This window comes from Bufo gargarizans, chromosome 1 (genome assembly GCF_014858855.1).
Source record: "Bufo gargarizans isolate SCDJY-AF-19 chromosome 1, ASM1485885v1, whole genome shotgun sequence".
NCBI lineage: Eukaryota > Metazoa > Chordata > Amphibia > Anura > Bufonidae > Bufo > Bufo gargarizans.
The window spans coordinates 394993530-395007611 of NC_058080.1; the positions used below are offsets into that span (position 1 = coordinate 394993530).

General features: G+C 46.2%; 1 protein-coding gene across 1 annotated transcript in view; it reads right to left on the reverse strand.

The window, feature by feature from the left end:
- The window catches only part of CLTA (clathrin light chain A), a 40608-nt gene extending 34754 nt beyond the window's left edge, over positions 1 to 5854 (reverse strand). Inside the window, exon 1 of the mRNA XM_044270767.1 lies at positions 5548 to 5854. Coding sequence (XP_044126702.1) covers positions 5548 to 5719 — 172 coding nt within the window. The 5' untranslated portion in view covers positions 5720 to 5854. The remainder of the gene's footprint in view (positions 1 to 5547) is intronic.
- Positions 5855 to 14082: the final 8228 nt, after the last annotated feature.

The following is a 14082-nucleotide window of genomic DNA, read 5'->3' on the forward strand; positions in this document are numbered from 1 at the left end:
GACCAAGACTCGGACCCCCACCGATGAGCTGATGACCTATCCCGAAGATAGGTCATCATTATCAATACCTGGATAACCCCTTAAAATTATTCCTGGAGAACCCGTTTAAATTCCTGAACATTGTCTTCTAGAGCTGTGCCATTTCTACGCAATATCTTCTATTCTATAACTATGTACAGCGATCTAAAGAAAACACTACAAGGCCAAGAAGGTCTAAAGATGCATAGTACATGGATGGAAAAATTACTCTAGGGAGCCAATTAGAACATTAAGAGGCAGGGCAACGGCTCCTGGAGATCTGGCCAGTAATCAATTAGGCCTTGTTCACATATCCGTGTCACATCCAAAAAAAAAAAAAAAAAAAAAAAAAAAAAAAAAAAAAGGGTACACATTTCATCCGTAAAGGATCAGTGGTTAGTCCATGTGTCCATTTTTACTATCCATAATTCACCGACGTTGCTCAGCTGAAAATCAATTCCCAAAGAATCTCCTAATAGTCTTCAGTGAAAAACGGACACAACATGGATGTGTGTCAGTAATTTTCACGGACCCATAGACTTCAATGGGCGTGCTTGGTCCGCATCACGGATCAAAGTAGTGCATGTCCCTGTGATTTTTTTTTTACTGACCCACAGTCAGACTTTTTTTTTTAATTAAAATAAAAACACTGAAATGTGAACAGACACATTTAAATCAGTGGGTATGTGTGCTGTAAGCGGAAAATGTGGACAGCACACGTTAGTGAAAAACGGAAATGTGAATGAGGCCTTACTGTACGCAATAGGATCCAGTTGGATCTCCATAGCCAAAAAGGGTATCTGTCAGCAAATTTGTACCCATGAAACTGGCTGACCTGTTCCATGTGTGTTTAGAAACTGATTCCATATTCATATGTGCCCACATTGCTGAGAAAATGATGTTTTACTATATGCAAATGAGCCTCTAGGAGCAACGGGGGTGTTGCCATTACACCTAGAGACTGCTTTCTCTGCTAGTGCCATGCCCTCTCCGCTTTGACAGGGCCAGGCAGTGAAAGTCATTTGCGGCAGTTGCAGAGCCTATAGGTGTAATGGCACCGCCCCTGTTGCTCCTAAAGGCTCATTTACATATATTTAAAAACATAATTTTCTCAGTAATACAGGCACATATGACCATGGGACCAACACTGATGTCTTCAGATACCAAGTGCACATGTAACAGGTTAGCCAGTGCCATAGGCACAGAACTGCTGACAGATGCTGTTTAATGAAAAGTTCTGGCAGTAAATGTCTAGGTTCATTGTCTACCTGGCTCCTGGGAGTACACAAACTCCTATAGGCTACCTGCACACGGGAGCGGGCTGTCTGGTAAAAATCCTGAACGAAAAGTGTCAAATCCACACAAAGAATTGACATGCCTCGGATTTCAAAGTCAACAAAAAAGCAAAAACGTACACATGATTTGTCTCGTCTCATACGCTTTGCTGGTACTGTATAACGTGCATAATCCGCAATGTGCGCAGGTGGCCTAATACAGCACACATACATACTACTACTACTGACCTTCATCGTCCTCTCCGCACGCTGCAATCAGCAACATTACATTCATTAAAATGGGCATTGTACAGAGTCAGGAAGAAAACAAGCGGCTCGTCCGGCTGGGACATGCCATGAAATTCCATGACTTGTGCGATTTGCTGCATCTGCTTTTCACAATGACCATTTGACCGTTTTATCCACAGGAATTTCCTCCTTTTCAACCTGCACAGCAAAATACAGTTCCTGTAACGCACAATACAAGGGACTCGTCACGAGACCCCCATCAGCAAGTCCCTGAATTACTACAGTAAACCCATAAGGTGGGGTCCTCAAGAAAACACTATTAGGGCATGCACTTATGGGAGATATTTTGGCCCATTCAGAGAAACCAAACAGTCCAAGAAATCTGCTGCATGTGAATGCAACCTTAAAGAGGACCTGTCACCACTCCTGACATGCCTGCTAATAGCTTCATGCATTCCCCATGTAATAATAATTCTGGAGCATCTATTCTTATGGCTCTATGTTGTGCCATTCCTTTGTTATTTCTACTAGAAGACTGCTAGCAATTCATGCATAACTTCTAGTAGAAATAATAAAGGAATGGCACAACATAGAGCCATAAGAATAGATGCTCCAGAATAGTTATTACATGGGTAATGCCTGAAGCTATTAAACAGACATGTCAGGAGTGGTGACAGGTCCTCTTTAAAAGAAAATTGGTATCGCTTCAAGAACTTGGGGCCTCCACCAACAACACCTTCATCGCCATATTCTGAACTCTTTCTGAGGGCTTAGCACAAGTCTGAGTCACCGACATGAATATCTGTGTTCTCTGACCAGGAGCGGACTGGGAATTTAAAGGGGTATTCCCATCACAGACAACTGGGGCATATCACTAGGATGCATGCGCAGTGAGCCCTCCATTCATTTCCCCACTCCGTTCTCCCTGTAGGTGTGGGTCCCAGAGGTGGGACCCGCATCTATCAGACAATGGGGGTATATCCTAGTGATATGCCCCCATTGTATGTGATGGCAAAACCCCTTTAAGGGGAGTGTCTTTTCTGCTGCAGCTCAGGAGGCGTGTCCATGCTCTCCCCATCACAGCTCAGGAGGCGTGTCCATGCTCTCCCCATCACAGCTCAGGAGGCGTGTCCATGCTCTCCCCATCACAGCTCAGGAGGCGTGTCCATGCTCTCCCCATCACAGCTCAGGAGGCGTGTCCATGCTCTCCCCATCACAGCTCAGGAGGCGTGTCCATGCTCTCCCCATCACAGCTCAGGAGGCAGTAGAAGGATGAAACTGAGCATGTGCGGCCTTCATACTGAGCAGGTCAAAGAAAAAAGAAAAAAAAAAAAAAGCAGGTGTTGCTATACGGATACATTTCAGTGAATAACTCGTGCACACAACTGAGTTCAATGCGAGAAACTCGTTGCATGCGACAGTGCGAGTTCCGACCTCTGCTCTTCTTACCGGACTGCACAGCATTAGGCCTCATGACACGGCCATAAGTGTTTTGCTGTTCGCAAATAGCGGATCCCACAAAACAGGGATCCCCGCTGTTAGTATGTCACCTCCCCCCTCTGTCTAGAGAAAAATACTATTCTTGTCACTGAACTCTCCCGTCTGTATTTTTGTGACGGGAAAACAGATACCGGCAGTGAGCGCTCTGCATTTTCCCGCTCCATGTACTTCCTAAAATTAATGACAGAGCAACCCCTCTCCGTCTCTGGCATTAGATTGTATAGCTGACCATGAGGCATGTCTTGTAACTATTTTACATACAGAACCGTACACTCCATATATTACAGCAGCCTGCATATAATCCTCTTAACCCTGCGTAACGCCTAGTAATCTCCGGGAGGCAGCTACAGGGTTAAAGTACAGGCTAATCCAGGTGTAACCAGAGGAACACTGAATTATTAACGGCACAGACTGATAGATCACCAGCAGAGCGGAAACATACACCGCCAGCGAGCAATGTATACAGATATTACTTAGGCCTCTTTCACACTTGCGTTGTCCGGATCTGGCGTGTACTCCACTTGCCGGAATTACACGCCGGATCCGGAAAAACGCAAGTGTACTGAAAGCATTTGAAGACGGATCAGTCTTCAAAATGCTTTCAGTGTTACTATGGCACCCAGGACGCTATTAAAGTCCTGGTTGCCATAGTAGTAGTGGGGAGCGGGGGAGCAGTATACTTACAGTCCGTGCGGCTCCTGGGGCGCTCCAGAGTGACGTCAGAGCGCCCCATGCGCATGGATCATGTGATCCATGCGCTTGGGGCGCCCTGACGTCACTCTGGAGCGCCCCGGGAGCCGCACGGACGGTAAGTATGCTGCTCCCCCGCTCCCCACTACACTTTACCATGGCTGCCAGGACTTTAGCGTCCCGGCAGCCATGGTAACCATTGAGAAAAAGCTAAACGTCGCATCCGGCAATGCGCCGAAACAACGTTTAGCTTAAGGCCGGATGCGGATCAATGCCTTTCAATGGGCATTCATTCCGGATCCGGCCTTGTGGCAAGTGTTCCGGATTTTTGGCTGGAGCAAAAAGCGCAGCATGCTGCGCCATTTGCTGCGGCCAAAAAACGTTCCGTTCCGGAACGGAAGACATCCTGATGCATCCTGAAGGACGGACTGTCCATTCAGAATGCATTAGGATAATCCTGATCAGTATTCTTCCGGCATAGAGCCCCGACGACGGAACTCTATGCCGGAAGAAAAGAACGCAGATGTGAAAGAGCCCTTATGTGTATAAGGGGACTTTCACACTTGCGGCAGAGGGTTCCGGCAGGCAGTTCCGTCTGGACGCAAACTGATGGCATTTGTCAGACGGATGCGGATCTACGGACAAATGCGTGCAAATACCGGATCCATCTCTCCGGTGTCATCTGGAAAAACGGACACAGTATAATATTTTTTTTTTGCATTTTTAAAAAGGTCTGAGCATGCGCAGACTGAAAAGCTGGGTCCGTTTTGCCGGAACACTTAATGCCAGATCCGGCACTAATACACTTCAATGTAAATTAATGCCGGATCCGGCATTCCGGCAATTGTTCAGTATTTTTGGCCAGAGATAAAACTGCAGCATGCTGCGATATTTTCTGCGTCAAAAAAACGTAGAGACCGAACTGATGCATCCTGAACGGATTTCTATCTATTCAGAATGCATGGGGATAATCCTGATCAGTTATTTTCCGGTATCGAGACCCTAGGACGGAACTCAGCGCCGGAAAAGAAAAACGCTAGTGTGGAAGTATCCTAAGTTATCATGTTAGGGTACTGTCACACTTGCGTTTTTCTTTTCCGGCATAGAGTTCCGTCACAGGGGCTCAATACCGGAAAAGAACTGATCAGTTTTATCCCCATGCATTCTGAATGGAGAGCAATTCGTTCAGGATGTCTTCAGGATTTCAGTTCAGTCTTTTTGCCTTTTCAGGACGGAGATAATACTGTAGCATGCTACGGTTTTATCTCCAGCCAGAAAAGCGGAAGACTTGCCTGAATGCCGATATTTTTCCCCCATTAAAATGCATTAATGCCAGATCTAGCGCCAAGTGTTCTGGCAAAACAGATCCGGCATTGCCATCTGTGCATACTGAGACCACAAAAAATGTTAAAAATAAAATAAAAATGACGGATCAGTTTTTTTCCAGATGACACCGGAGAGACGGATCCGGCATTTCAATGCATTTGTCATACAGATTAGGATCCTGATCCATCTGACAAATGCCATCAGTTTGCATGCATTTTTTAACGGATCCGGCAGGCAGTTCCGGCGACAGAACATCCTGCCGCAAGTGTGAAAGTTCCCTAATCGCTTTATACGTCCAGGGGTCACCGAGGGGGCTCAGAGATGGAAGGTCGTTGACTAGAGAGGAGATAGAATGACTTGACCTTCCCCATGTGGCACTGGCAGCCATCATCCTGCTGATGGCGGTCCCGATAGGACTACTAACGGCCCAGACCTCCCCCTCATGTTCCCGGTAGGTGACAGTGACCACCCGCCAGCTCCTTGCTCTCACCCGCTGTGCCATCGTGCAGGGCGCCGGGCACGTCCCCGCTGTCCAGGATGCTGAAGCCTTCATCATTCTCGATCCCCGCGATCTCGCTCTCCTGCTGTGCCAGGAAGGCGGCGGCCGGGTCCTCCTCGGACACTCCGTTACCGACAGGCCCGAAAGCGTCAAACTCCGACATGACGGCAGGAGACAAGGGCAGCAAAAGTGGCACCAGGCGATCCAGGCAAAAAGAGGATTGAAATGTCCAGCAGATCCCTCCTGCCGCCGGCGATCGCCAGATGATAGGCGCGGAAGTGACGTGCGCCGGGAAGAGGAGGCGGCGGCAACGTAACGTCAAGCAGGCAGGAAATGACGTCACGGGCGATGCCTCAGCTGGCTGTCGGGCACGGCTTCCTGGACAGGGCAGTAGGGGTTACCAAGCCCAAGTCAGATTTGTGTAGATCTCACACTGCCAACGATGCCCCCCGTGATATTCAGTTGAGTTGAGCCTGGCCCAAACAAGAGCTGGCATCAAAGTAGCCACATGGACACTTATTGATGTTAATGAGGGATTCTGTCACCAGATTGTACCCTATTAAGCTAGCGATGTGCTAATGTCAGCTGAACCTAACTAGCCTATTCCTACTTTTATCTATGCCCCGTTACGCCAGAAATCTAACTTTTATAATATGCTAATTAGTCTCTAGGAGCAGGGGGGGCATTGTTCTTGCTCCTAAAGGCTCAGTTCTCCCACCTTTGTCGCCTCCCTACAAGTCCTGATTGACAGGGCCAGCCCAGGCAGCGCTCGCATCTGTCTGCCAGCCCTGTGCTCTGGGTGAAATCTCGCACCGTTCAGTATTCGGCACAGGCGGGGTGAGGAAGCTGGCAGCCTGCGAGCGTCTTTCCCTCACCGCGCCTGCGCCAAATGCTGAACGGCGCGAGATTTAACCAGAGCCCAGGGTTGGCAGACAGATGTGAGTGCTGCCTGGCCCTGTCAATCAGGACTTGTAGGGAGGCGACAAAGGTGGGAGAACTGAGCCTATAGGAGCAGGAACAACGCCCCCCCCCCGCTCCTTGAGGCTAATTAGCATATTATAAAAGTTAGATTTCTGGCGTAACGGGGGCATAGATAAAATTAGGAATAGGCTAGTTAGGTTTAGCTGACATTAGCACATCGCTAATGTCAGCTAGCTTAATAGGGTACAATCTGGTGACAGAATCCCTTTAAATGACTTTGCACCACTGATCTTAGACTGTATTCACATTACGGTTTTATCCCATATTTAAAGTGTACACATGACGTATACCTTCATAGGATGTCTCCGACAGATACCTTACACTGACATTTGTCAGCATAGGTCTGCAATGTAAAAGAAAAAAGGTCAGTACAAAAGAGTACGTGCAGTCTGATAATATCTTCTATATCATCCTTCTTCGCCTCTCGCTTTCTTAAACTTAACATGGATAAGACAGAATTCATAATCTTTCCCCCATCTTGTTCAACCCCCCCAACAGACCTATCTATCACGATCAATGGCTGCACATTATCCCCAGTCAAAAAAGCCCGCTGCCTTGGAGTAACCTTAGATTCTGCCCTTTCCTTCCGACCGCACATCCAAGCCCTTTCCACCACCTGCCGCCTCCAACTCAAAAACATCTCCCGCATCCGTGCTTTCCTTAACTTTGAATCTGCGAAAATGCTTGTACATGCCCTCATTATCTCCCGCCTAGACTACTGCAACATTCTCCTCTGTGGCCTTCCATCTAGCACCCTCGCACCCCTCCAATCTATCCTCAACTCTGCTGCCCGACTAATCCACCTCTCACCTTATTACTCCTCTGCCTCTCCCCTCTGCCAATCCCTTCACTGGCTCCCCATTGCCCAACGAATCCACTTCAAAGTACTGACAAACACATACAAGGCCGTCCATAACCTGTCCCCTCCCTACATCTCTGAGCTACTTTCCCGATACACCCCCACACGCACTCTCCTATCCTCACAAGACCTCCTTCTCTCCTCTCCTCTTATCACCTCTTCCCACAATCGCCTCCAAGATTTCTCCCGTGCATCCCCCATACTCTGGAACTCGCTACCCCAACATATCAGACTCTCACCTACAGTGGAATCCTTCAAAAGAAACCTGAAAACCCACCTCTTCAGACAAGCCTACAACTAGTGACCCTGCTGCCTCCATACCGCCATGACCAACTTCACCCGCACCTACTGTGTCCTTCTCCCATACCATGTAGATTGTAAGCCCTCACGGGCAGGGCCCTCTCTCCTTCTGTACCAGTTTGTAACTCATCTTGTTTATGATTAGTGCAATTGTCTGTTATGTATGTGCACCGCTTATCATATGTACAGCGCTATGGAATGAATGGCGCTTAAATAATAAATAATAATAATAATAAACAGGGTGGGCAGCTGAGGGTCAGAACATAGATCAGGCAGCAAATGGTCAAATCTGGGAAATCTCAAGAAATTCACTGTAGGGCACAAAACAACCGGCGTCACTCGGATAGGAGATAAATCTTCTTTATTGTAATTGGATCAGCATAAGGGTCCATTCACATGTCCGTAGCGTGTTTTGCGGATCCGCAAAACACGGACTGCAGCCATGTGCATTCTTCATTTTGCGGACCGCACATCGCCGGCACTAAAGGAATATGCCTATTCTTGTCCGCAATTGCGGACAAGAATAGGACATGTTCTATTTTTTTTCGGGTAAGGAAATGCAGACCCGGAAGTGCGGGAAATGAATGGGTCCGCAATGGTGCGGAACGAAATTGCGGACGTGTGAATGGGGCCTAAATGAACAACGCGTTTCAGAGATACCAAGGCTTTCCGTTTGTGAGATCCGTTTAGGGCTCTCACAAGCGGTCCAAAACGGATCAGTTTGCATTCTAATGCATTCTGAATGGAAAAGGATCCGCTCAGAATGCATCAGCTTGCCTCCGTTCCGCCTCCATTCCGCTCTGCAAGCAGCGTTTTGGTGTCCGTCTGATGAAACTGAGACAAACAGATCCGTCCTGACACACAATGTAAGTCAATGGGGACGGATCCGTTTTAACTGACTCAATCTGGCAGAATAGAAAACGGATCCGTCTCCCCTTGACTTTCAATGGTGTTCAAGACGGATCCGTCATGGCTATGTTACAGATAATACAAACGGATCCGTTCTGAACGGATGCAGACGGCTGTATTATCTGAACGGATCCGTCCATGACGGATCCGCACAAAACGCAAGTGCGAAAGTAGCCTTATGTATGTGCACCCCTTATCATATGTACAGCGCCATGGAATGAATGGCACTTTATAATGAATAATATTAATGTCAGAGTCACACATGCATAGCTGTGGGTAAATGGATGACAGCGTTAATAAACAGCGTGTGAAAAAACACGCCGCACCGACACATGTGGTCTGCCTTTTTATAGTCCGAAGCTTCCAAAAATTGTCCCTTATCGGGGGCAGAGGCTGTTTAGCCCCTTCCTGACCCAGCCATTATTCACCTTCCTGACCGGGCCAAATTTTGCAAATCTAACTTGTTACTGGTACTTTATGTGGTAATAACTTTGGAATGCTTTTACTCATCCAAGTCATTCTCAGACTGTTTACTTGTGACATATCGTGCTTCATGTTAGTGGTAAAAGTGGGTCAATATGTATTACTTTTATTTATTAAAAAAATCCCTAATTTACCCCCCAATTTTTTTTTACATCGCTATTGTTTCAATTTACATTTCTCTGCTTAAATAGATAGTGATACTTCATAAAATAATTATTAATTAACATTCACCATATGTACACTTTATGTTGGCATTATTTTATAAATGTCATTTTATACTTTTAGGATTCAGAGGCTTAGAATTTTAGGAGCAATTTTACAATATTTTAAGAAAATTTTCCAAACACACTTTTTTAAGACCAATTCAGTTCTGGTCACTTTAGAAACGACACCCTCAAACTATTCAAAACTGATTTCGCTAACTTTGTTAACCTTTTAGGTGTTTTATAAGAATTAAGGGGGTTATCCAATTTCTCAAAAACTACCCCCATGTGCCAGGCCCCTCACAGGTAATATACTTGAAAAAAGAAAAGACGACCGACACTCTTACATTGGGAGTAATGTGAGGCAACTCTAAAATAAGGTTAACACTATTTAATAACATTTATATCATACGGTTCAATAAAATTGCAATACATAGATACATAAAAAGCTCTCAAAAGTAAAAATAAAAATATGCTGGATGGGATTGAGAGTCCAAGTACTAATAGTGTCCTCCTAAGGTAGCTTTCGGTATGTTGTGGCTTTTATTCAATCATAGATGGAATGAAAAAAAGGTGCATGAGTTAAAACGCATAAATGGTAATAAAAGTCTTTGGAGCATGGCCATGCGATCTATATGAAAACTTCAATAAGGACTTCCACATTTAAATGTCCTCTGTAGAGATCACCTTTACGATACTTGGAGTATACAGCATAAAAGCTGCGGACTGATACAACGCCCGGACCAACTCCATTGCGAAACGTAAACTATTGAAAATTCGTAAAATCGAAAATATTTCCGTATCCGAAAATATTTCGTATCCGACAAACGATTTGAATTACACCAAGAGCACAGAGCACTTACACGTGGGACGCCACAGCAACAAGAGCCAGCTCGAAAAAGTGAGTAACCATTTAACAAACCGCATCATATGTCGGAACACTACAGAGAGACTATTTATACGCTGTAATACCACCATATGCGCTTCAATATATTCTCATGCGCTTTTATCACCATCTATGCACTTTAATTACCATTTATGCGTTTTAACTCATGCGCCTTTTTTTCATTCCATCTATGATTGAATAAAAGCCACAACATACCGAAAGCTACCTTAGGAGGACACTATTAGTAAATACTTGGACTCTCAATCCCATCCAGCTTATTTTTTCTTTTGAGAGCTTTTTATGTATCTATGTATTGCAATTTTATTGAACCGTATGATATAAATGTTATTAAATAGTGTTAACCTTATTTTAGAGTTGCCTCACATTGCTCCCAATGTAAGAGTGCCGGTCGTCTTTTCTTTTTACTTATCTGCTTTTGAATAGGGTGATTCAAATCAGACCAGAGCACCTGACCCTGATTACAAGTAGTGAGCCGTATGAACTTTCCTATATAGGTAATATACTTGCCCCACTCCCGACGCCGCTCCTGGTCCCCGCACTGCCACTGCTGCTTCTCCCTGTACACAGATGAAAACATCCGGTTTTGGGGGGAGCTGACAATGGCAGGTGGGGAGTGGGACTAGCCTCCCTAGCTTCACCCATGATGCCCCCCCGACACTGAATGTTTTCATTCGTGTACAGGGAGAAGCAGCAGCGGCGGTGTGGGGACCAGGAGCGGCGCTCGGAGCGGGGTAAGTATATTACCTGTGAGGGGCCCGGCACATGTGGGGGGGGGGGGGGGGGGTTTGAGAAATTGGATAACCCCCTTTTTTGCAGATTTTTCCAGTAATACAGCAAGGGTTAACAGCAAAACAAGCCTCAATACTGATTACCCTGATTCTGCAGTTTACAGAAACACCCCATATGTGTGTCACGAGGGTGTCAAGAGCCACGTCTGACTCCGTTATACCCGGGGTCAGGAAGTCGCAGCGGGTGGCTGCGCGCTCTATGTCTATGGCTCTCCGGTCAGTGGAGGGATTTTTTGGGGCTTTGGGTCTCATATATGATGACCCTGACCGAGTCGCCCTGGCTGAGTCGAAGTTACGGAGACTCCTACAGGGAGATCGGCCAGCAGAGGAATATTGCTCAGAGTTCCGTAGGTGGGCTACGGATACTCAGTGGAACGACCCGGCTCTCAGGAGTCAGTTCTGCTCTGGGTTATCTGAAAGGGTTAAGGATGCGCTGGCGCTGTATGAGACCCCCCTTTCCCTTGATGCTGTTATGTCCCTCTCTATCAGAATAGATAGACGTCTTAGGGAGAGATCGAAAATTCCTGAGCAATCGGTAACCTCTCCCAAGCAGCAGTTAGTCTGTACTGACTTAGATGAGCCTATGCAGCTAGGAGGAACTTCTCGTCAGGTCCGTCCTCCTGAGGTTCGCCGTAGGTGGGGGGCTTGTTTTTTCTGTGGGGGGAGGGGTCATTTCATTAATGTCTGTCCCTCCTTTCTCAAAAACAAAAGACCGTCGGAAAACTACTAACCCCAGGCTGTGCGGAGGATGTCAGCCGGGGGGTATACGTTTCCTCCATACGAACATCTCAATTTGTGTTGCCAGCGGTTATTGTTTTTGGTGTGAAGACGGAGTCTATTTCTTTTTTTCTAGACAGTGGAGCAGGGGTAAATTTGATAGATGCCCATTTTGCCCGCACTATGGGTTTGTCTCTCTGTACGCTGCAGAGACCTATTCCCATATTCGCTATTGATTCTGCTCCTCTGTCTCAGAGAAACCTCACTCACATTGTCCATAACTTACACCTTCGGGTAGGGGACCACCATAATGAGTATCTTTCATGTTACGTTCTGGAGGGCCTTCCCTCTCCTGTGGTATTGGGTCTTCCCTGGTTGGTAGCGCACAATCCAGTGGTGGATTGGCAGGCCAGGGAGATATTGGAGTGGAGTGAGCATTGCAGAGAGAATTGCTTAAATAACAATTGCTTAATCGCCTCCATAGCTTCCCTACCTACATTTATTTCGGACTTTGAGGACGTCAGAAGCTACCACCTCATCGTCCTTATGATTGCCCGGTTAACCTGATTCCCGGTGCAAAATTACCCAAGTCCAGGTTGTATAATCTTTCGGGTCCCGAGAGACAAGCCATGAAAGATTATATCTCCGAGAGTCTGGCTAAGGGACACATCAGACCCTCTTCTTCACCCGTGGCTGCAGGTTTTTTTTTTGTTAAAAAGAAAGATGGGGGCCTGCGTCCTTGCCTAGATTTCCGTGAGCTAAACCGGATAACCATCCGAGACCCATACCCTCTTCCTCTCATTCCTGACCTTTTTAATCAGATTGCGGGTGCTAGGTGGTTCTCCAAACTTGATCTTAGGGGGGCCTACAATCTGATTCGTATCAAGGAAGGGGATGAGTGGAAGACAGCTTTTAACACCCCTGAGGGGCATTATGAAAATTTAGTCATGCCTTTCGGTCTGACCAATGCCCCTGCTGTCTTCCAACATTTCGTTAATGATATTTTTAGTCATCTCATCGGCAGGTTTGTAGTCATATACCTAGATGATATCTTAATTTATTCGGCTGATCTAAAAACACATGAAGTACATGTCAGGCAAGTACTGCAGGTCCTACGGACGAATAAATTATATGCGAAAATTGAAAAATGTGTCTTCGCCGTTCAGGAAATACAGTTCCTGGGATATCTATTATCCGCTTCAGGTTTCCGTATGGATCCTAGGAAGGTCCAGGCAATTTTAGATTGGGATCTTCCTGAGAACCTTAAAGCTCTACAACGGTTTTTGGGTTTCGCAAATTTCTATAGAAAGTTCATTAAAAATTATGTCATATCAGTGATCGTTAAACCCCTTACTGACATGACTAGGAAGGGGACTGATTTTTCTAAATGGTCTGACGCCGCTAAAATTGCATTTTCCTCTCTAAAAGAGAGATTTACCTCGGCACCTGTTCTAATTCAACCTGATGTCTCCCAGCCTTTTATTGTTGAAGTAGATGCGTCAGAGGTGGGAGTGGGGGCTGTATTGTCTCAGGGTCCGTCTCCTGGCAAATGGCGTCCTTGCGCTTTCTTTTCCAAAAAGTTATCTACAGCAGAAAAGAACTATGATATTGGAAATAGGGAACTGTTGGCGATTAAACTGGCGTTTGAAGAGTGGCGTCACTTCTTAGAGGGAGCAATCCACCCCGTCACGGTGATTACGGATCACAAAAACCTTCTGTACCTAGAATCGGCTAAGCGTCTTACCCCTAGACAAGCTAGGTGGTCGCTATTCTTTACCAGATTTAACTTTGTAATCACCTATCGTCCTGGGGCAAAAAATACCAAGGCAGACGCATTATCTCGTAGTTTCCCTGGAGGGGGTAATGTTAGTGATCCGGTACCTATTTTACAAAGAGGAGTGGTTGTCTCTGCTGTACACTCTGTTCTAGAGTGAAAGGTGTTAGAGGCCCAGGGGGGCGCCCCGGCCTCTTGCCCCTCAGAGAAATTGTTTGTACCATTAAACCTGCGTCTTGAACTATTAAAGGAACATCATAATTCGGCACTTGCTGGGCACCCGGGTAGTAAAGCAACCTTGGAGCTATTGTCTCGTCGTTTTTGGTGGCCAAGGTTGCGTCAGGATGTAATGGATTTCGTGTCTACTTGTTCTACTTGTGCACGCGCGAAAGTCTCTCATACACGTCCAGCAGGGTCTTTATTGCCACTTTTCATCCCCAATAGGCCATGGACACATCTATCAATGGATTTCATCACTGACTTACCTTTGTCTGCGGGTAAAACAGTTATCTTGGTAGTAGTAGACAGGTTTAGCAAAATGGTACACTTTATTGCGCTACCCGCACTTCCTAATGCTAAGACTCTTGCTCAGGTGTTTATCAGTG